This window comes from Podarcis melisellensis (genome assembly GCF_964234715.1).
Source record: "Podarcis melisellensis genome assembly, chromosome: 8".
In the NCBI taxonomy this organism is placed as follows: domain Eukaryota; kingdom Metazoa; phylum Chordata; class Lepidosauria; order Squamata; family Lacertidae; genus Podarcis; species Podarcis melisellensis.
This window is the reverse complement of record NC_138540.1, coordinates 76,448,938-76,472,405: the sequence shown is the minus strand read 5'-3', so window position 1 is coordinate 76,472,405 and position 23,468 is coordinate 76,448,938. Positions and strand designations below refer to the sequence as shown.

The 23,468-nt window shown below is 42.3% G+C and overlaps 1 protein-coding gene and 3 long non-coding RNA genes across 6 annotated transcripts in view; 2 read left to right on the top strand and 2 right to left on the bottom strand.

Moving 5' to 3' along the window:
• The window catches only part of LOC309375156 (uncharacterized protein), a 55,994-nt gene that overhangs the window by 22,748 nt on the left and 9,778 nt on the right, over window positions 1-23,468 (bottom strand). The window contains exons 5-8 of one of the 3 annotated variants that reach the window (XM_081920698.1): window positions 20,461-20,616; window positions 18,183-18,362; window positions 17,304-17,441; window positions 15,270-15,699 (exon numbers count right to left, since the gene is read on the bottom strand). The exons of 1 other annotated variant lie outside the window; for it this stretch is intronic. In XM_081920698.1, the coding sequence (XP_081776824.1) occupies window positions 15,491-15,699; window positions 17,304-17,441; window positions 18,183-18,362; window positions 20,461-20,616 (683 nt within the window). In that variant the 3' untranslated portion in view covers window positions 15,270-15,490. Of the gene's footprint in view, window positions 1-15,269; window positions 15,700-17,303; window positions 17,442-18,182; window positions 18,363-20,460; window positions 20,617-23,468 lie in introns of those variants that run through there. One more of the 3 variants, XM_081920697.1, reaches the window with a different exon arrangement.
• On the top strand, window positions 3,545-21,493 carry LOC309375364. The gene is made up of 2 exons (XR_014170859.1): window positions 3,545-4,558; window positions 21,289-21,493. It is a non-coding gene; the product is annotated as an uncharacterized lncRNA (long non-coding RNA).
• On the top strand, window positions 4,567-6,284 carry LOC309375369. The gene is made up of 2 exons (XR_014170867.1): window positions 4,567-5,239; window positions 5,912-6,284. It is a non-coding gene; the product is annotated as an uncharacterized lncRNA (long non-coding RNA).
• On the bottom strand, window positions 8,456-9,869 carry LOC309375373. Its single transcript, XR_014170872.1, has 2 exons — window positions 9,365-9,869; window positions 8,456-8,823 (listed from the first exon to the last, which is right to left on the bottom strand). It is a non-coding gene; the product is annotated as an uncharacterized lncRNA (long non-coding RNA).

The following is a 23,468-nucleotide window of genomic DNA, read 5'->3' as shown; positions in this document are numbered from 1 at the left end:
TGAAGCTAATTAATTTGCCCTTTTCAAAGCAATGGGTATCTTAATCGTACTCAGAGTAAACCCACCAAAATGAATCAGCATGTGTTTATGTGGATGCATTAAGTGAGGTATTACCCTTCAAAATTCACACTTTCCTGAATTTTGTGAGGCAGTTCTCAAACTTATAGGTGTGTGAGATTTTTGCACATATTAGGAGCTGATGCCCCTGCTTGCCAAACCTGCTACTTGCCAAACCTGCCAAACCCTTTGCCAAACCCCACACCTGAAAAGTCCCTTCCCTTTACCCTCACTCACCCCTCACCTATCCCCCCCAGCTCACACAACCCCTGCAGTGCACCCTATATTCCCACTCTCCTCATAGGTCCCTTCAAATCTTTCCTCATGTTCTCACTGCTAAATTACACCCTAAAGCACACAGTCTTGTACATTTCTTGTACAAGAAAGCAGGGTTACCTTTTCTATAGCACGTAAGCCCAAGAGTTGGGGAACAGGGCCGCTTGCCTTAGTAAAGATAAAGGGACCCCTGACCATTAGGTCCAGTCGTGACTGACTCTGGGGTTGCGCGCTCATCTCGTTCTATAGGCCAAGGGAGCCGGCGTTTGTCTGCAGACAGTTCTGGGTCATGTGGCCAGCATGACTAAGCCGCTTCTGGCAAACCAGAGCAGCACATGGAAACACCGTTTACCTTCCCGCCGGAGCGGTACCTGTTTATCTACTTGCACTTTGATGTGCTTTCGAACTGCTAGGTTGGCAGAAGCAGGGACCGAGCAACAGGAGTTCCCCCAGTCGCAGGGATTCGAACCGCCTACCTTCTGATGGCAAGTCCTAGGCTCCGTGGTTTAACCCACAGCGCCACCTGAGTCCCTAGCCACTTGCCTTAGAAATCTCCAAAATTGAAGACAGTGGTACCTCTGGTTAAGAACTTAATTTGTTCCGGAGGTCCATTATTAAGCTGAAACTTTAGCTAATGGGGCCTCCTGCTGCCACCTCGCTGCCGCCGTGCTGCTGCGCGCGATATCTGTTTTCATCAAGAGGTAAAGTTCGTAACCCGAGGTACTACATTTGGGTTAGCGGAGTCTGTAACCTGAAGTGTCTGTAACCTGAGGTACCACTGTACTTCAAGGCAGCCTCCCTATTGACCACCTCCTGCCGAACAAGTGAAAATGTGAGTTCTCATTTAACGGTCAGGTGGCCTATTAAAAAAACACCTCTGTCTTCTATAGGGGTCTTGAGAACTTCCCTCATTTCCGTTTTCGCATTGCAAAGGTCATCAAAACAGTAGCTCTCGTCGAACTGGATGGTAAAGTGTCATCTTCAGGCTTCCCTATTGACAACCACCCGCCCAACAAGTGAAACTGTGAGTTCACATTTTCCTCTCTGGTGGCCCTCAACACCCCCCCCCAAAAAAATACCTTTCTCCTTGATAGGGGTCTTGGAAACTACCCTCGTTTTCGCATTGCAAAGGTCACCGAAACAGTAGCTCTGGTCGAACTGGATGGCAAAGTGTCGGTCACCAGAGGTGATTGATTTTGTTTCATCCATAAGGTCTTTGCTGGCACAGCCTTTGTAGCTTATTATCAAAACCTCTTTATCTAAAAGGCGGGGGAGGGGGAGAGATGGATAAATACAAACAATAGATTGATGCTGTGGCAGGGTGTTCCAAAGACCTTACTTTCACAATTTTTGCTCTGCGGCTGATTTATTTTGGTGGGGTTAGGGTTGCCATATTTCAAAAACTGAAAATCTGGACACAAAAGTTTCTCTTTGTTTTTGGCCAAAGTTGTTAAGCCCTTTTGTTTTGCCCAAAGTTGTTGATGCCCGGATACAGTCGTACCTTGTTTTGTGGCCGGGATCCGTTCTGGAGCCCCAGCTGGTAGTCGAAAAGGATGCAGGGCAAAGCTCCGTGTCTGCACACACACATGGAGTGGTTTGCACTTCTGTGCATGCACGAAGCACAATTTAGTGTGTCTGTGCATGCGCGAGAAGCAAACTCAGAAGTATCCCATTCTGGTGCCTCAGGGGCTGTCCAGGTAGTGCTTGTTGCCAGGAGCTGAGACGGCCATGGAGTAAGCAAGCAAGTAGGGGAGGGAGCCCAGCCAGTCTACCAGCCCTTGCTGCTGAGAGTGGACAGACTAGTGGGAGGCCAGACAGCCAGGCGCCACGCTGGCCTTTCTTGTGCTTCCTGTGTACAAAGCTTGCCTGGGAGCTAAGTGCCTGTTGCTGTCACTGCAGCCTCCCAAGGTAAGGTGCTGTCCTCACTTTGGCCAGTCTCCATTGGGCCACTAAGGTTGGAGGTATCCTCTTCCCAGGCCCCTGTGGGGCAGGGTGAGAAGGCAACTCTCTTTGGAGTGGAAGGGAGCGACGCAGACATCAGCGGCTACCAGAAGCAGGGGCGAAGGAAGGCACCGTGACACCTGAGGCAGGGCGTTGCTACATAGGGCGCATGTGCGACATAGCTATGTATGACTCGGTAGCGACGCTGCACATGTGTTGTAGATAGCGGTTTGCCGGCGACGGTGCTCCAGCGCCGTATGGACAGTGCTGGGATGCTCTGCTCGTGGCTGCAGCTGCGAACGGAGGATTGTTTGCATGTGGCTGTAGCGGCGAGGGAGGGATCCCACCGCTGTCCGCAAGGTGATGGAGCAGCGCCAGCGGCAAACCACTTTGTACAGCGCATGTGCGGCATCGCTATGTACAGCGCATGCGGTGTATGTAGCAATGCTGCACATGCGCCGTACAAAGTAAACAAAAAACAAAAAACCCCAACATGTGCAAATAGAAAATAAAATGAATCAAAGCACATTTGAAATACCTCAATTCTGAATGCATGCAAAGCATCATTTCAGGCCCCAGGTAATCCCGCTGGGAATTTTAGGGATTGCAAGTAATTTCATGCTTTTCCTCTCTCAAAAATCTTGCAGCCACACAGGATTCATCTGACAGAGCAGCACTTACCAATAGTCAATGTAAGTTGTGCATCTGTGCAAACATTCTCATCATGGGAGCAGTTTCTAATGCCACCTCCTGTGTAAGTATTTGACGTGGTGTTGCCCTTGTGTGGAGTGGTAAGTTTCACGGTGCTGGAGCTATGACACTTCAAGGCAGAAATTGCTGAAAAGAAGTGTGGGGAGAAAGGGTATGAGATTCTGGAGAAGCTATTAGCAATGTCTTTCTGCCTTGAAATCATCAGGGACTAGAAATTATTTCCCCCCTTTTAAAATGAAAGCAGAAGTTCTTAGGAGGCAAAGATTTGCGCCAAATCCATGTTCTGACCCGCAGGCCCAAAGAAAGGGCCTGAGTGAGTGGTTTAATGTGTGGATACGAAAGACGGATGTCAAAAACGCCAGTCCTAGAGCTTTATTAAATGATAGAGTTGGATGGGACCACAAGGAACATCTAGTCCAGTGTTTCCCAACCTTGGGCCTCCAGCTGTTTTTGAACTACAATTCCCATCATCCCTGACCACTGGTCTTGCTAGCTAGGGATGATGGGAGTTGTAGTCCAAAAACAGCTGGAGGCCCAAGGTTGGGAAACACTGATCTAGTCCAATGCCAGATATTGGATTCCAACTCGCACCAACAACAGTCAGATGTAAACTTACAAAAGAGAACAATGACAACCAAATTATATGTATTATCCCCAACCCCAACAAGGTATTGTAGTTAAAGAAAACTTAACCTAATACTTTATTTATAAAAAATGGGGGAGGGAGTTTTCTACCTAGGTATTCCTTCTTTTCTTCTCTTCTTCTGTTTTGTGTCTTATCTTACTCTGTGCACTTGTAATTATGCACTTTTTTATCTTTTAATGAAAAATATAGAGAATAATAATGGGAAAAACCTACAGCACAGTGTAGGTTTGAAAGTAAAGTTTGAACCAAAAAAATTTATGGGTGGAGGCAGACAGCTCCATGGGAGCACACTTCACAGTTCCTGGTCTGAGGGCTTTTACTGCCTTTGCTTAGAGGCAGGATACAGATTCTTGGCTGACAGCTGTCACTCAGAAGAAAGAGCTGAAACATCCCCTCCCCACTTCTCCCTCTTCAGCGAGAGGGGAGCAGATGGCTCAGGTCTTCTTCATTTCCTGCTTCTCCCTGGGTAGGTTTTCCCACAACTTTATAAACACTACATTAGGCTGCTTAGCCATTGCCTCTCTACTGAGTGCCAGCATGAAGCAAGTCAAACCACATTCACTTTCCGGGAAAGCTCCTGGGGGACATGACTCCGCCTTCTCTTTACTTGATGTAGCCCAGACCTTCTCCTCTTCGCAGACAGGGCTAAACTGACATCACAGAGAAACTCTTCCCCACCAGCACTCACAAAACAGACGGAGGACCTTCCCACTGGGGTGGGGCTGCTCGTAAAAGCTTAGTACGCATCGCAAAAGAAAAGCAGATTTCAGCAAAGACACGAACAGCCAGTCCACCTCGGCTGCTGGGTCCCTTCTCCCACAGATAGAGAACCCACATCATAGAGACACTCCTCCCAACCAGCAGGCCCCCAAATGTGACTTAAGCAAGTCATACGACGTTCACTATCTGGGAAACATCCGAAGTAGGGTATGTAGTAGCAGTATGTCCTCTTTTTCCTTGAAATTTCTGTCTGGGAGGATTTTTAAATGTCCAGGTTTCTGTTTGTTACTTTGTTTACATTAATCTAAGAAAAAAATCTAGTGTATTATACTCAGATCTAAGGCACCCGGCTAAGTGAATCACAACAGAGCTGCAGCTTAAAATGGCTACATACTATATCATTCATTTTTCTTGTTGCTGAACTAAAAGGATGCTGGCTCAGCTTCAAGATCTTGAAGAAGGAGTCTGGAAGGGCAAGAGTTAACATCCCTCTGCCCTTGAGGAGAGTCCTTATGTACATGTTAAATGCAGAAATCCTTTGCCCAACATGGGGCTCAAACCCATGACCCTGAGATTAAGCTTCTCATGCTCTACCAGATGAGTCATTCCACCCCCTTGAACCCTTTTGGCTGCCCCTTTCTGAACTTTTTCCATACACCTTAGGATTCTCCGTGCAAATCTTGTTGGCACGCACCCAACCACCCAGGTCTGCAACTAGAGGACATCCCAATAGCAATAACTGGTACCTGAAATAAGAAAGGTCATCGCCAGAAGTCCTTGCAGCACAACTGTTGCAGCTCTCCATCTCAATGCGACACCCTCCATGGTCTGAAGGCGACAGTTTCCTGATGAGTCGTGGAGGAAAAGGAAAAGCAGTCTATTATCTGAGTGAGTTGGGCTGTTTGGTTATATATATATCTCGTGCACAAACATGCTAGCTAGAGAATAACAGGAGGGACTATCTGAAATACGAGAGCAGTTCTGGTGAGGACAGGATTACATAAAGAAGCAGGCAGCTGTCCAACAGGGGCGGACCCATATTTTAATATTTTAATAATGAGTGATAGCCAACCAGCTGCGCTGGTGCAAACGAAGGCTGGCCTCTCTTGCTCTCCTCGCCCATCCTTCTCCCATCCTATCTTCCACTCCTTTTTCTTTGTCTGATGTTCACTCCATGGCTGAATCACAAAGACAGTCGGGCGGATGTCTAGGGGTTCCCACCCTCCTTTCCCCTTTCTGTTTTTCTCAAGCAGAAAGACAAATTCATAGCTTCATAAATCCTCCCCTCTCTTTCTTTTTTCCTTTCCTTCTCCTCCTGCGATGAGGCTACATTTTAATATTTTAATGTTTTAATATTTTAATGTTGTATTTTAATTTTGTTTTAAAGTTGTAATCATTCAACTTGTTTTTATTATTGATTGTAAGCCGCTCTGAGCCCGGCCTTGGCTGGGGAGGGCGGGGTATAAATAAAACATTATTATTTATTATTATTATTATTATTATTATTATTATTATTATTATTATAAAATAAAAAATCTAATGCAAAGCAATTTCCTTCAGCTTCCAGTCTCCAAACCTGCCTGGAGAAGATGCTTTTAGGATTTCCAGTTCCTTCTGCTCATTTCGTCCGTTTTCAGACAAATCTCGCTGTGAACTGTAAGGTGGAGGATGGGGGGAACTGTCAAAAACAGCTTGCTGCTCAAAACCTCCCTTACCTCTCCCTGGCTCAGCGCCCTGTGCCGGGGAACCGCCCACCAGGCCTAAATCCAGCTTTGACAACAGACTTCAGCCAACAGACTATGAAAACAAGACTTGTTAGAGGTGAAACGTTTCTGCCCAGAAAAGTGCAGAAAATGTGCATGCACACAGCTGGTCTTTAGATATAACTGTGTCGGCTGAGGATCAATAAACTTTGTTGGAATCCTTGGAAGAAGCGGCTCTTTGGGTACATAGCTTCTGGATAGCTCAGCTAGAGTTTGCTGCTGTCAGGGACGGTGGGGTGAACACCCCGCGGGGTGCCTTTTTGTCACCCCCTCAGAAATGGCACCCAGGGCCTCTTCCTCTGCCACTGCCCTCAGCCTCTCCGCTGGACGATCACAGCATCAGAGAAAGGCAGCACTGCTGTCTCTCCCAGGCTTCCTCCCCCTGGGTCTGCTGCTGTCGCCCATGCGCCAAAGCCCAGCCCCAAAGTCCAGCCCAGACGCAGCTTCCCTCGATGGGAACTATAGGTGGGGGCACAAAAAAATGTGCCTGGGGCAATGGCCCCAACAGCCCCCCTCCTGTTACGCCATTGTGTCCAGTGTCTGCAAACAGCAGATCATAGACACCAACTCCTAGAGGCCGAGGTATATTTGTTGCCTTCCATATTATATTTGAGGGGGCTGTTGGCTCCCAAAGTTGATGGGCTTAAAAGAGAAGACTTATTTACCACCATAAATAGCACGAGCCAAATGCCATCTGGATAGAAAATGAGTATGATAACCAACTCTGGAAAGCAGCTTGTCAATATGTTTTAGGTTCTTCTTATTTTCCAGAATTGAGTTCTGCTGTGACTTTGAATAAGTGTCAACTAAGGGATTGGCTCTTCTGGATAGAATCCAGAATGGACCTACAACTAATAGGAAACACCCCCTTGGTATCCGGACTTGAGAACAGAGCATTTTAGACCAAACTCTCACTAGTTTCCTTAAGAAATGCCTTTATTGAGCTGCATTTCCAAGTGATATCCACCACACAAACATCATCATCATCATTATTATTATTATTCATTGAATTTATATACCGCCGTATACCCGGAGGTCTCAGGGAGTTTCACAGAAAAGATCAACATAAAAACCACAATATATATAATCAAAATAAAAACAACAACCCAATAACGCCCCCCCCCCCAGAAAAGAGCCACATTTTAAAAGGGCATAGGATGGTTATAAAGGTATGATTTTGCCTGGCGCCTAAGGGTGTTTAAGGAAGGCACCAAGAGAGAGCATTCCATAGTCGGGGAGCCACTGCAGAGAAGGCCCGTTCTCGTGTTGCCACCCTCTGGACCTCTCGAGGAGGAGGCACACAAAGAAGGGCCTTAGAAGATGATCTCAGGATCCCGGTAGGTTCACATGGAAAGAGGCGGTCCTTGAGGTATTGGCACAGGTGGTGCAAGTCACTGAAGCAGCTCCCTCACCCTGCATGTCTCTTGGTCCTATGAACACTGTGAGACGGGACCCCAGCCCCCCCCAACTTCCCTCTAGGGCCCCTATTGTTCCTTAATGGCCCTAGCTTGGCCAGGTCATTTTGCATAGGCTAGTCCAGGAATTCCTCTGCAGCTTCAATTCTCCCTTCATATCCCAAATAATCAACATCCTAGCATTTATTAATTTCTAGGGTTTAGGGGTCCCCCCAATCAATAACATTATTATATTGAATATGTAGTTTATGAGTTGTATCCAATCCCAGGCCTATGGAGAGTAGTCCCATTGAAGTTAATTGACATGGCTATTAACTTCAGCTATACCAGAAGTAGCGTCTCCACCCCCATTGTTCAGCTTGGACACTGAGGTCCAGCATCGAGGGCCTTCTGGCGGTTCCCTCACTACGAGAAGTGAGGTTACAGGGAACCAGACAGAGGGCCTTCTCGGTAGTGGTGCCTGCCCTGTGGAACACCCTCCCTTCAGATGTGAAGGAAATAAGCAGCTATCTTATCTTTAAAATACATCTGAAGGCAGCCCTGTTTAGCGAAGTTTTTAATGTTTAAGTTTTATTCTGTTCTGCTGAAAGCCACCCTTAGCTGCTAGGGACACCCATTCAGATGGGCAGAATAGAAATAATAATAATAATAATAATATATTATTATTATTATTATTATTATTATTGATTTGAGTGGATCTGCTCTGAGTAGAACCTGGTTGGGTATAGCCCGTTGTATTTTGCCATCATAGCCAAAATCTGTGGGGTCTTGGGAAGCAAACAAATTGCTTGGTTTTGGGAGGGAGAATCAGACCCCAAGGCGGTGGTTATCCAAATAATTTTTTTATTTTATAGATATGAGCCATACATGCTATTGGTTGGAACAGGTCACTGTCTTGGAGCCCTCCGTCCCTCCCTCCCTCCCTCCCTCCCTTTCTGCTCCACAACACAGCCCTTCCAAACCCAAATGCAGGTTCCAGCAGTTCAGGTGCTCCCAAACCCCCTTCCTCACCCCCATATCCCTAGGATGGTGGTTCCCAGGACTGCCAGGAAATGGCAAAGTTGAAGGCTGAGCCCTTGGAAACCTGACCCATAATGATCATAAGACAGGTATGGGTTGGTGGTGCTCCTCGCACCATAATTGGTTGGGTTAATTATCATGCCATTGCAATTGCTGCTGGAGCAACAAGACTCCGACTTGCTGGTGATATTTATGGGTCCAAACATTTGGCTCTTTATAGCATCGCAGGCTGGGCGCTGGCAGGTCCTGAAGATCATGGACATTGAGAGGGTTGCTGTTGTGGGAAGGGAAGGGAAGGGAAGGGAAGGGAAGGGAAGAAAGGCAAAAACGTTAGGCATGAGGGCTGTTGCCCCTCTTTTCCCAGCATGCAGTGGGACGCCACAAGGAATTGTGAAGAACATGGAGCCTGAGGGGTAATCCAAACCCATGAGTACTTAGGGAGTAGACCCCCCTACACGTCTGAAAAAGCTGCCTGTTTTGTTTTAGAGTGGCAATTTTGAGGGGGGAAATCTGTTAAATTCTTCCGGGGAGCAAACTCTTAACTGACATAGCGTTTGGTCTTAAGAACTATTTTAATTATTCATTTTAATTGTGTCATGTATCTTATTCTCTTTTATGTCTTTTATCTTCTGTAATGACTCTGTCCACACACACATAAATCATATTTGAATAGGTTGGGATGTTGAACTGTTAATGACAAAGCATGCTTCCCAACAAGTCCTGTCTACCCACAACCACCAATAAAGACCAGCAGGGGGCAAAATGTTTTGTAGGCCAGGAGCAGCTGTGGAATAAATTTGCTAGGAAGAACTCACCTACTGAAATGTTGTAGGTGCCACTGTAACACCGGTTGTAGCCCTTGCTGCATGTCACAATCTTATGGACGGTATCATCAAGGCCCCAGTCAAAGCCTGAGTAACACTGGTTGGAGCTGCTTCCTTCAGCTGCTGCAATAAGAAATCAAAATGAAGAGCAAGGGGCCTGTTGAGCTTCACTCACCCCATTAAGCTGCTAAAGTGGGGCTGGGTTGAAAAGGTTGGCTCCCCTTTATAGGAGGCTCCCCCATTATTCTGTGTCTTCAGTAATGATGGGGGGGGTGATCTTTCAGTTTGCTTTGCATATGAAAGTGAACCTACTTAATTTGCCCTTTTCAAAGCAGTAAGTACTTTAATTGTACTCAGGGTAACCCACTGAAATGAATGTGTATGAGTATAGGTCTATGTGTGAAGAAAGAAGGAACTTCCGCATTTTTCGCTCCATAAGATGCACTTTTTTCCTCCTAAAAAGTAAGGGGGAATGTCTGTGCATCTTACGGAGTGAATTCTTTCTTTTTTAAAAAAGATATTTATTGACGTTTCAAAGATTAGACAAAAAAAAGTAATAAAAACAAAACACAAACACAAAAAATAAAAAACTAAATACAAAACTAAAAACTATTTAAAAACAAGTAAAGTTTCATTCCCTTATTTTCTTATAACTTACTTCCCCGACCTCATCATACCTCCCTTTTTGTATTCCAATTTCTAATTATTAATTCAGCAAATCCTCTCCCTTAATTTTCATTTAATTTTCAACCTTTCTTTTCTTTTTACTTAATCATTACAGCTGAAAAACCCCTTAATTTTCTAAACCAAAATCATTCTAACATTCATTAATTTTGCAATATTTCCCAAGATAGTCCTTAAATTTCTTCCAATCTTCTTCAGCCGTCTCTCTTCCCTGGTCTCGGATTCTGCTAGTCATTTCTGCCAGTCCCATATAGTCTATCACCTTCATCTGCCATTCTTCCAAGGTGGGTAGATCTTGTGTCTTCCAATACTTTGCGATGAGTATTCTTGCTGCTGTTGTGGCATACATAAAGAATGTTCTATCTTTCTTTGGCACCAATTGGCCGACCATGCCCAGGAGAAAGGCCTCTGGTTTCTTCAGGAAGGTATATTTAAGTACCTTTTTCATTTCATTATATATCATTTCCCAGAAAGCCTTAATCCTTGCGCACGTCTACCAAAGGTGAAAGAATGTACCTTCATTTTCTTTACATTTCCAACATTTATTATCAGGCAAGTGGTAAATTTTTGCGAGCTTGACTGGGGTCATGTACCACCTATAAATCATTTTCATAATATTCTCTCTTAGGGCATTACATGCCGTAAATTTCATACCGGTGGTCCACAACTGTTCCCAGTCAGCAAACATAATGTTATGACCAATATCTTGTGCCCACTTAATCATAGCTGATTTAACCGTTTCATCCTGCATGTTCCATTTCAACAGCAAGTTATACATTTTTGACAAATTCTTAATTTTGGGTTCTAACAATTCTGTTTCCAATTTTGATTTTTCCACCTGGAAGCCAATTTTCCTGTCCAACTTGTAAGCCTCCATTATTTGGTAATAATGAAGCCAGTCTCGCACTTTATCTTTTAATTTCTCAAAACTCTGCCATTTCAGTTTGTCCCCTTCTTGTTCCAGAATTTCCCAATATTTCGGCCATTTGGACTCCATATTGAGTCTTTTCACAGCCTTTGCCTCCATTGGCGACAACCACCTTGGGGTTTTATTTTCCAGCAAATCTTTATATTTAATCCAAACATTATACAATGCTTTCCTGACAACAGAATACCAGGCCAAAGAATTTTTTGAAAAACATAGAAGAGACTTAGACCCTGGACATGACATAAGAACAGACCCAGTAGCTGAACAAAGAGCTGCCCTGGAGCGGCTATTATTGGAAGGAGCAACAGGTGGGAAAACAGATATTGTAACTGACTCTGATAATGGCCAATCTTAAAATATTGAGTTGGAACATGAATGGCTTGAACTGCAAAGCTAAACGTAACAGGATTCAGCATGTAATTTTAAAACAGAAGGCGGACATAATTTGTCTTCAAGAGACACACATTGCAAAAAAACATAAAAAAGTTTTAATTAATAAAAAATTAGGTTTGGACTTCATCTTGGCGGATAAAGCAAAAAAGAGAGGAGTAATTTTTTTACATTAACCCTGCACTAGAACCCAAATTGATTCAAAAAGATGAAAAAGGGAGGATTTTAATAATACAAATAAAAATTCAGGGAGACAAGGTGATTCTGGTAGGAATTTATGCACCCAATGAGAAAAAAGCAGTCTTTTTTAAAAAAATTGCAAACAGAATTACTTGAATTTACAGATCAAAAGATGATGTTAAGGGGAGATTTAAATGGAGTTCCATCATTAGAAAAAGATAGATCAGCTAGGAAAAAAGAGACGAAAGAAGGCAGATTACCAAAGATCTTTTTTGATTTGGCTCAAAATTTGAATTTGATAGATATATGGAGAATAAGACATTTGTTTACAAAGAGTTCACTTATTACAGTCATGTTCATGACAGCAGTTCAATAATAGACTAACTATGGATATCCAAAGAGTTGGAACCTCAAGTTTAAATAAATGAGATTAATCCCAGGACATTTTCAGATCATAATTCCTTGACAATGGAAATAAAAAAAGAAAGCCAAATTTCATTTAGATGATCAAAAATTTCTGGAAAAAGCCAAAAAGGCCTTGAGTGATTATTTTGAAATAAACATTCGAGGACAGACAAAATTGCAGACGGTCTGGGACGCAAGTAAGGTGGTGGTGAGAGGACTGTTTATACAACAAAATTCATTCAAAAAGAAATTGAAAGGGAAAAAATAGATTTTAGAGGAAATTGCTGATAAGGAGAAACAATTGTCAAAGAAAGTAAATAAAGAGTCAGTCAAGCAGGCAATTAGAATATTAGAAACTCAATATTCTATGATAGTCAATGAGGAAACTAGCTGGAAAATAAAAAGAATGAAACAAAAATATTTTGAGCATGCCAATAAATCACCAAAACTGCTAGTGTGGCATTTGCAGAAAAGTGAACAAAGGAACTCTAGAAATAAAATTAACATAAATGGAAAGATCACAGATAAGACGAAGGAAATAAGAGCAGCATTTGTAAAATATTTTTCAGATTTGTATAGGAAAGTGAAGGAGAAAATTTTTAAAATAGAGGAATATATTAAAAGTAGTAATATATAGTAATATAAAGTAGTAATTTATAGTAATATAAAATAAAAAGGAACAAATGACTATCTTAAATACTCAAATAACAGTTCAAGAAGTGCTAGAGGCAATAAAGTGGACAAAAAATGGCATGTCTCCTGGTCCAGATGGATTAACGGCAAAGTATTATAAAAAATTAAGTGAACAACTGGTAAACCCATTGAAAAATGTTATGAATGAGATTTTAAATACAGGTGAAATCCCAGAAACATGGAAAGAGGCTTATATCATAGTAATTCTAAAACAAGGCTCAGATTTGCTGCAATTATAGGCCTATCTCATTTATTATTATTATTATTATTTTGGCCTATCAAATTGTTAAACAATGATTATAAATTATTTGCAAACATTTTAGCTAACAGAATGAAAAAAAATATTAAATGGGTATATACATCAAGATCAGGCAGGATTCCTTCCAGGTAGGCAAATGAAGAAGAATATAAGAAACATTTTGAATGTAATACCTGGAGGTTAAAAATGAAAAGAAAGCAGCAATGATGTTTATAGATGCTGAAAAAGCCTTTGACAACGTCTCTTGGAATTTAATGATAAAGTTACTTGAAGAAATTAATTGCGGATCTAAATTTTTAAAAGGAATACAAGCAATATATTCAGAACAAAAAGCTAAATTAATTGTAAACCAGGTGATAATAGATGATTGCAAGATACAAAAAGGAACTAGACAGGCTGTCCATTATCACCACTTTTGTTCATTCTGGTCCTGGAAGTACTTGCCAGAAATATAAGAGCAGATAAAGAGATCACTGGGATAAAAACCAGGAAAAGTGAGTTTAAATTGAAAGCATATGCTGATGATTTGGTGATTACAGTGCAAGATCCCAAAAACTCTCTCCCTAGAGTTATAGAAAAGATTCACAAATTTGGGGAAGTGGCAGGATTTAAATTAAATAGGAATAAAACTAAGTTATTGGTTAAAAATTTGAAGGAAGAAGAAAAAAAAGAGTTGGAGCAAAGTATTGAGATAGAAGTCCATAAAAAGGTACAATATTTAGGGATATGGCTAACAACAAGAAATATAAATATCTACAAAGACAATTATGAAAAAGTGTGGTTTGAGATAAAAAGGAATTTAGAAATATGGAGTAGAATGAACCTTTCCCTGCTAGGAAAAATAGCAGCGGTAAAAATGAATGTTTTCCCAAAAATGCTATTTCTTTTCCAGACAGTCCCAGTAATGGTGAAAGATGATTGCCTCAAAAGATGGCAGAACTAAATTTCTAAGTTTATTGGGGGGGGCAGGAGGCCAAGGATAAAGCATAAGATACTTACAGACACAAAAGAAAGAGGCGGTTTCCCCCTCCCAGACCTTAAATTGTATTATGAGGCTGCATGTTTGGTATGGATTAGTGACTGGATAAAACTGGAAAAGGAAGAAGCACTGGACTTAGAAGATTTGGATGGCATGCATACTTATGGTATGGGAAAGGAAAAGTACATAAGGGATTTTATAATCATGTAATCAGGAAATCATTAATGAGGGTATGGGAGAGATATAAAGACTTAATAGAACAAAAGACACCTTGGTGGCTCTCACCAATTGAAGCTTGGTTGCTCAAGCCTTTGGGCTCACATATAGTGATTTATTAAAAGACCGAGAAGGAAAATGGAGATTGAAAGAGTATGAGGAAATAAAAGAACATTTTCAGAGTTGGTTACATTACAGGCAATTACATGAGATATGTAAAGAAGACAAAAAAAAAACCCCGGAATTAGTTATGCCACTTCTAAATTTAAAAAGGAAGTCATAGAAGAGAAAGTGAAGTTGCTGAAGGGTGCATATAGTATTCTGCTAGAATGAAAGATGAGAAGGTGAAATCGGTCATGATCAAATGGGCATAAGATATAGGACATAATATACAATTTGAGGATTGGGAAAAATTGTGGAAAGCAGATTTAAAATTTACAGACTGTTCTCTTTTGAAAGAAATTACATGAAAATTATGTATAGATGGAATATAAGACCAGTACAGATTGCAAGAATGTACAAAACCGGGTCAAATGTATGCTGGAAGTGTAAAGAAAAAGAAGGGACTTTTTACCATATGTGGTGGAAATGTAGAGAAATTTTTAAAAATTGGGAAATGATAAATAATGAGTTGAAGAAAATGTTTAAATTCACATTTGTAAAAAAAAACCAGAAGCATTTTTGTTAGGGATGGTAGGAAAAGACCTGCCAAGGAAAATAAAGAATTTATTTATGTATGCTACAAAGGCGGCAAGAGTCTTGATAGCACAAGGATGGAAGAATGAGGAAACCCCGACAAAAGAAGAGTGGCAAGAGAAACTGATGAATTATGCAGAACTGGCGAAACTGACATACAAATTGCGAGACAAGGACAACTGTGACTTTCAAAGAAGGATGGGAACTTTTTACAAACTACTTAAAAAGAAAACAAAATGAAATGGACTCCTTGGCAGGTTTTGAATAAACATACACAAATTTATTGATTGTTAACATAATAGACAGATAATGTTAGGATTTATATAATTTTACAATATGCAAAGGATAACATGTATTGAGAAATCAGAGAGAGGAACTGAGGGAAGTCTCGGGGGAGGGTTCTTTGGGGAGGGGGGAGGGGAGAAAAAAGGGGGGGAAATAATGAAGGTGATATGTTTTGATAATTTGTTATGTTGAAATTCTTAATAAAAATTATTTTTTTAAAAAAGAGACTGGTCACTGCCATGGAGCCCTAACTCCCCTCCTTCCTTCCTGCTCCACAACACAGCCCTTCCAAACCCAAGTGCAGGTTCCAGCAATTCAGGTGCTCCCAAAGCCCCTTTCTCAGCCCCATATCCCAAGGACAGTGGCTCCTAATGCTGCCAGGAAACCTGACCCATACTGATCTTAAGACAGGTTTGGTGTGCTCCTCACACCATCATTGGTTGGGTGGAGTATCTTGAATGAAAAACCATCATCCTTCCAATTGCATTTGCTGCCGGAGCAGCAAGGCCCTGACTCGCTGGTGATATTTATAGGGCCAAAGGATTGGCTCTTTATAACATCACAGGCTGAGCGCTGGCAGGTCCTGAGAATCATGGGCACGGAGCTGTATCCTGTTGTGGAAGAGAAGGGAGGACAAGAAAGACACAACATGTTAGGTATGGGGGGACGTTGGCCCACTTCTCCCAGCATGCATTGAGACGCCACAGGGAATCATGAAGAACTTGGAGCCTGAGGGGCAACCCATATTTAGGGGTGAAAAAGTAGCCTGTTTTGCCTTAGAGCGGTGATTTGGAGGTGAAAGGTTTGTGTGCGTAGGTTTATTTAATTATTCGGGGGGGGGGATTCTGACATCGCAGGTGGTTGGACTAGATGACCCTTGGTGTCCCTTCCAACTCAACAATTTTATGTTCTCTGATTCTATAATGTTTGGCTTCAAGAAGTATTTTAATTATTTATTTTAGCTGTGTAATATATATTATTCTGTTTTTTTATCTGCTTTATGTCTTTTATCTTGTGCAATGGCTTTGGCCATACACATAAATTATATTCATATTGGTACATGTAAAGGATTACACTTGTGTCAAGGGGCCCCAGTCGCCTCTGAACCTGGTCAGATGCATTTATTTCATTTAGAAACAGCTTGTCACATCCCATTTTTCAATGTGCCCAAATTCCCAAACAGCTTGCTACTACTACTACTACTACTACTACTATTATTATTATTATTATTATTATTATTATTATTATTATTATTATTAACCGATGGCATTATTAAGATGTCACATAACCAAAAGGCCCCCTGCAATCAATCGATCACCCTAAAGAGGGAATAAATCAGCAGACAATTGCTAAAATAGGGAGAGAGTCACAGTGAAGCTGTAAAACAGGCTTCACCAACTTGGGCTGTCCATACGTCATGGACTCCAACTCCCATCAGCCCCAGCCAACTTCTAGAGGGCAAAGGCTGCTGTAAAGAAAGCAGTCTTCAAGTAAGACATGGGCAGCAGTGTTTAAAATTAGCCAGGCACATTTTTCACCTGCTATCGCCACCTGCGACCAAGTGCCAGGATGACACCTAACATCTCCAACATCTGGAGGTACCAGCCTGGGGATCACTGGATCTTGACTGTTTTCACGCACTAATACCACATCCTGTAGAATTCATTATAGCTAATTGTTGACACTTGTCTTCATTTCCCCCACCCCACTGCCCTGCTCACGGTTGTGAAAAATATTCTTACGTTGTGTATAACGTAATATATATGTGGACTTTCCCTGGATCAAGAGACTTTTCTTCCCTGAGAACTTAAAGTTCTTAACCTTGCTCTAGATGGTCATCTGAACTAGCCAGATGTTTAACCAAGAATCAATCACAGTCAGTCCATCATTTGGAAAACAAGACTTTAGAGCTGTCTTTAGGGCTGACGGATAGACATTCTGTTTTGGCAACTGTAACCTTGGTTTAAGAAGCCATTTGGCACCTAGATTATATATCTTGAGTTTCTAACACTGGTGGGCAGATGAAATCGTTTTGACCTTGTTCCATAGCCAAGTCACTATCTTCACCAACCAGCACTTCCCTTGAATTAAATCACGAACACACCCTTTAAATAATGTATTTAGAAGGGAAGCAGGGCACAATATGGTAAAATTAGAGAAGGTCAGAAGTGGAGCAATTTAAGGCTGTGGAAGAAATTCCCTAGGGCGAACTCACCTCCTCCATCTAGTGCAATAGTAATGTTCATGCTGCCTTGGTAACACCGGTCGTAGTCTTTGCCGCATTCCATAGTCTCCTTGATGCTTCCACTGGCGCCCCAACCAAAGCCCGAGTAGCACTGGTTGGAGCCTGTTACTGGAGTAAGACATCAAAATGAAGAGCAAGGGGTCTGTAGTGGGTCTGGATCAAAAAAGGTCACTCCCCTTTGCAGGAGTCTCCCCCTTTTTTCTGTCTCTTAAACAATGATAAGGGGGAATATTTCGGTTTACTTTGCATATCAAAGTGAAGCTACTTAAATTGCCCTTTTCAAAGCAATGAGGATCTTAATCATACCCAGGGTAAACCCACCAAAATGAATCAGCATGTGTTTACGTGGATGCATTAAGCAAGGTATTATCCTTCAAAATTTTGTGAGGCAGTTCTCCAATTTATAGGTGTGCGCGATTTTTGCACATATTAGGAGCTGATGCCCCTGTTTTCTCTACTTGCCAAACCCGCCAGACATTTTGCCAAACCCCACACCTGATCAGGTCCTTTACCCCCCACTCACCCCTCGCCTATCCCTCCAGCTCATACAACCTTTGCAGTGCACCCTATATTCCCACTCCCCTCACAGCTCCCTCCAAATCTTTCCCCATGCTCTCGCCGCTAAATTACACCCTAAAGCACACAGTCTTTTCTCATTTCTTGAGAAGCGGGGTTACCTTTTCTATAGCACGTGAGCCCAAGAGTTGAGGAAAAGGGCCGCTTGCCTTAGAAATATTCAAAATTGAATTCTCCAAGCCTCCCTATTGACAACCACCCTCCCAACAAGTGAAACTGTGAGTTCTCACTTTCCTCTCAGGTGGCATTCAACACCCTCCCTAAAAAAAATACCTCCATCCTCGATAGGGGTGTTGGGAACTTCCCTCGTTTTCACATTGCAAAGGTCACCAAAACAGTAGCTCTGGTTGAACTGGATGGCAAAGTGTCGGTCACCAGAGTTGATTGGTTTTGTTCCATCCACAAGGTCCTTGCTGGCACAGCCTTTGTGACTCATTATCAAAACTTCTTTTTCTAAAATGAGGGGGATAGGAAGAGATGTATATATACAAAGACTAGATTGATGCAGTGGCGGGGTGTTCCAAAGAACTTACCTTGACAATTTTTGCTCTGGGAGTCATTTATACATGATTTGGCGGGGTTAGGGTTGCCATATTTCAAAAGCTTAAAACCTGGACAAAAAAGGTTTTTGTTTGTTTCTAGGCCAAAGTTGTTGATACCTGAACATTTCAGCAATTTCGGCCCAAACGCTGTTTCCGATGGCCGAATCCTGGGAATGTCTGGAAAATTCTGGACATACGGCAACTCTTTACAGGGGGAGGGGGCTGCCTCCTGTCTTGCCCCCCTCTGATTCATGTCTACCTTAGTGCCATGGGTGGGGGTGATTTTGTTCATGTGAGTTGCCCTAGAAAGTGCTGACTGTTCTTTCCACTTCCCACTTCTTCCTGTTTCTTCTTCACACATTTCCTGGCAGCTGTTTTACCTCAAAAGCCTTATATTGCTGGGTTCCCATAGGACGGTAGCCTGCATTCTAGCCATGCAAAATCCAGAGCTTTTCTACACCCTCATATCTCCAAATCCTCCACTGAGGCAAGTAAGATGCATATTGTATTTTTAGCATGCAGTCCAGCTTAACAAAAGATCACAAGGAAGGACTGGAGCCAGAATGGCATTTGCCCAGTGGTGGAAAGAAGATGCTGTACCAACTTAGGAAGAGTGGCTGCAAGTAAGTTCATTAGTAGGTTTAACTTAAATCAGCACTTAAAAATATTACTAAGCTAAATGGTAGAATAACTTTAAAATGGAGTAAAGTGGAACACGCAGTGTTAAAGCTAAAGTAGAAAAGTAACCACAAAAGAGGGGGGGGGATAATTTATGTGTTTGTAAGGTGTGTATTTGTAATCTTGCGAAAAATGTTTAGTTTATAATATAAAAGTTTATATATAAAGTTTATATATGTTCAACTTTGACCGGTCTCTGTTGGGCCACTAAAGCTGGGGATATCCTTTTCCCAGGCCCCTGTGGGGCAGTGTGAGGAGGAACCTCTCTTTGGAGCGAGAGGGAGCAACTCAGAGACCAGTGGCTGCCAGGAGGTCTCCCAAGGAGAGGGGAGAGGGGAGGAGGCTGAGGGAATACTCTGCATGGAGGGTGTTCACTAAAAGGGTGAGAAATTGCTACCTCTGCAGACAAAGGATGACATAACTGGCTCCTGAGTCCTACAGTTAATTGGCTCACCACAGGCAAGTTGCAGAAAGAATGTGCAGTGGTACATCTAGATACAAACTTAATTCTTTCCGGAGGTCCGTTCTTAACCTGAAACTGTTCTTAATTAGAGGCGTGCTTTTGCTCATGGGGCCTCTTGCTGCTGCTGAGCCGCAGGCACATGATTTCCGTTCTCATCCTGGGGCAAAGTTCTCAACTTGAGGTAACTCTTCCAAGGTAGTGGAGTTTGTAACCTGAAGTGTTTGTAACCGGAGGCATTTGTAACTTGAGGTACCACTGTACTTGTTCAACAGGGAGCCGTGGACTCAAAAAGGTTTAAAACCTCTGAACTAGGATATCAAACTGAAAGAACAAGACAAGATTTATAAACTATCAGAAGGTTGCTCTTGTAACACTATACTGGTAGCAGTAATCTATGCCCTTCCAGATTTCATAGAAATGTAGATATGGATGGGACCACAAGTGTCATCTAGTCCAATGCCAGATGTTGGATTTCACTCACATCAGCCCCAGCCAGCATGACCAATGGTTAGGGGTGGTAGGAGTTGAGATCCAACCAAATCTGGAGGGATGAGAGGTCCCCTGTCTCTGCACTTAGTAACTGGATCTGTAACTGGAACTCTGGCTTAGTGTTACATCTGAACTGGGTCTGTGTCAACTCTCAGAAACAGCTAGGTATTATTTTTTATTAAAAATTAAAGAAATGGAGGGCAGAGGTTCGGAAAAAAATCTCCAAATATAAAATAAAATGAATCAAAACATATTTTAAATACCTCAATTCTGAATGCATGCAGAACATCATTTCAGGCCCCAGGTAAGTAATTTCATGCTTTTCCTCTCTCAAAAATCTAGCAGCCACACAGGATCCACCTGGTGGAGCAGCACTTACCTATAGTGAATATAAGTTGTGCATCTGTGCAAACGTTCTCAGCACTGGAGCAGTTGGTAATACCGTTTTCTGGGGAGGCATTTGATGTTTTGTTGCCATGGTTTGGAGTCATAAGATGGACGGTGTTGGAGCTATGGCACTTCAAGGCAGAAATTCCTGAAAGGAAATGTGGGGAGAAAGGGTATGAGATCGTGGTGAAATTATTAGCAATGTCTTTCTGCCTTGAAATCATCAGGGACTAGAAATTGGTTTCCCCCTTTTGAAGTGAAAACACAAATTCTTAGGAGGCAGAAATTTGTGTCAAATGCCTGTTCTGAACCGCAGGCCCAAAGGAGGGACCTGAGTGAGTGGTTTGATGCATAGATACCAAAGAAGGATGTAAAAAATGCTATAATGGCCAGTCCTAGGGCTTTATTAAATCATAGAGGTGGATGGGACAAAGAGGGGCATCTAGTCCAATGCCAATTGTTGGATTTCAACTCACACCAACACCAGTCAGATGTAAACTTACAAAACAGAACAATGACAACCAAATTATAGTCATTACCCGCCCCCCAGGCAGCCTATTCCTCTTTTAAAGCCATCCAGGTGGGTGGCCATCCCTGTCTCCTGTGGGAGGGAGTTCCATAGTTTAACTTCGCACTGTGTGAAGAAGATCTTTCTTTTAGCTGTCCTGAATCTGCCAACTTTCAGTCCACAATATCTAGTGTTTTGAGAGGGAGAGAGAGAAATGTTTCTCTAACCACTTTCTTCAGGCCACGCATAATTCTTGAGCATCTATCATGTGAACTCTTTCCCCTACTTTCTTGTTTCTCTGTGCAAATCTAGTTGGCACCCACCCAGCCACCCAGGTCTGCAACTAGAGGGCATCCCAATAGCAATAACTGGTACCTGAAATAAGACAGGTCATCGCCAGAAGTCCTTGCAGCACAACTGTTGCAGCTCTCCATCTCAATGCAACACCCTCCATGGTCTGAAGCTGAGAGGCCCTCTGAGCCAAAGAACCAATTTCCTGATGAGTCGTGGAGGAAAAGCAGCCTATGATCTGAGAGAGTTGGACTGTTTGGTTGTATATATATATATATGTATCAAGCACAAATGTGCTCAGTAGAGATTGGCTGGAGGGACTTCCTGAAAGACAAGAGCAGTTCTGGTGATGGCAGGATTACGCAAAGAAGAAAGAAGCCTATGCAAACAGTAAACAGCAACAGATGTGGAATCTGGCAATAAGGTAAAGGTAAACGGTTAAGTCCAGTCAAAGGTGACTATGGGGTGTGGCGCTATTTAAGGTATGGGAGAGAATGAAAGAGGGAATTATAGAAAGAACACCATGGTGGACCTCGACATTAAAAAAATATTATATATGAAATATATATTATATATAAAATATTATATATAAATTATTATATATAAAAATTACCTGGCCAACTTATAGAGATTTAGTAGAAGGAATGAATAAAAACATCAGATTAAAAGAATATGAAGAACTCAAAATATTGGGAATAAATTGGTTAGAATATTTCCAATTTAAGGCTACATATGAGAAAGATATAAAAACAGGGGATTTGGGAATAAAATATCAACATTAGAAAGAGAGGTTTTACAAAATAATCAAAAAACACTCTCTAAAATGTATAGATTATTAGATAAAGTCCTCCCAGATCAAGAAGTCAAAGGAGAAAATATGCTAAAGTGGGAACAGGATTTAGGATATACAATTGATTCTGAAGATTGGAGAAAAAAATTGGGGGGAAAATATAAATTTTACGGCCTGCTATTCATTAAGAGAGAATTATATGAAGATGCACCACAGATGGTATATGGCAGCAGACAGACTGGCAAAAATTAATAGATCGAATAGTAATAAATGCTGGAGATGTAATAGAATGAAAGGCACTCTATACCACTCTATACAGTATTATGTATTGTTCTTTGTTTCTCTTTCTCTTTCTCTTCTTGTAAAAAGAAATAAGAATTATTATTATTATTTTTTAAAAAAGGTATATGTCCCCTGGACGGTTAAGTCCAGTCAAAGGTGACTATGGGGTGCGGCGCTCATCTCGCTTTCAAACTGAGGGAGTTTGTCCACAGACAGCTTTCCGGGTCATGTGACCAAGACGACTAAACCACTTCGGTCGCAACAGGACACTGTGATAGAAGCCTGAGCGCATGCAGACGGCGTTTACCTCCCCACCTCAGCAGTGCCTATTTATCTACTTACACTGATGTGCTTTCGAACTCCTAGGTTCAATATTGCAGATTCTGGCAATATGGAGCCCCAAGCTAGTACAAAATTTGGCACCTCCTAGCAATGGCAAACCAGCTGTGCTGGTACAAAGCAAGACAGGCCCTTTCTTGCTCTCCCCATCCTCTTTCCCCATCCTATCTTCCTCTCCTCTTTCCTACCCAGATGGTCCCTCCCCGGCAAAAAGAAATTAAAAATCACCATGACAGTTACAGCCCTTAAGATATTCAAAGATGGCTCCCCTCTCTCTCTCTCTCTCTCTCTCTCTCTCTCTCTCTCTCTCTCTCCCTATATATATATATATAGGGAGACCGGTGGGAACTCCCGCGGGCTCCCAAGGCTTGCGGATAGCTTCCTGAAACCTGGAGAGTGAGAGGGGTCAGTGCGCACTGACCCCTCTCGCTCTCCAGGCTTCAGCAAAAGCCTGCATTCGCCCCATAGGATGCACACACATTTCCCCTTCATTTTGGGAGGGGAAAAGGTGTGTCCTATAGGGTGAAAAATACGGTATTTATTTATTGCATATTATTTATTTGTTGCATTTATTTACTGCATTTTTCTCCAAGGAGCAGAAGGTGGCATACAGGTTTCCCCCTCCCCCATTTAATCCACACAACAGCCCTGTGAGGTAGGTTGCACCGAGAGACAGTGACTGGCACAAGGCCAGCTGCATTAGAAAAGGCTGCACAGGCTGTGGACTGGGAGATACAGTGGTGGTCTGGATGAGTGCCAATAAATCGAGACTGGCAAGACAGAGGCACTA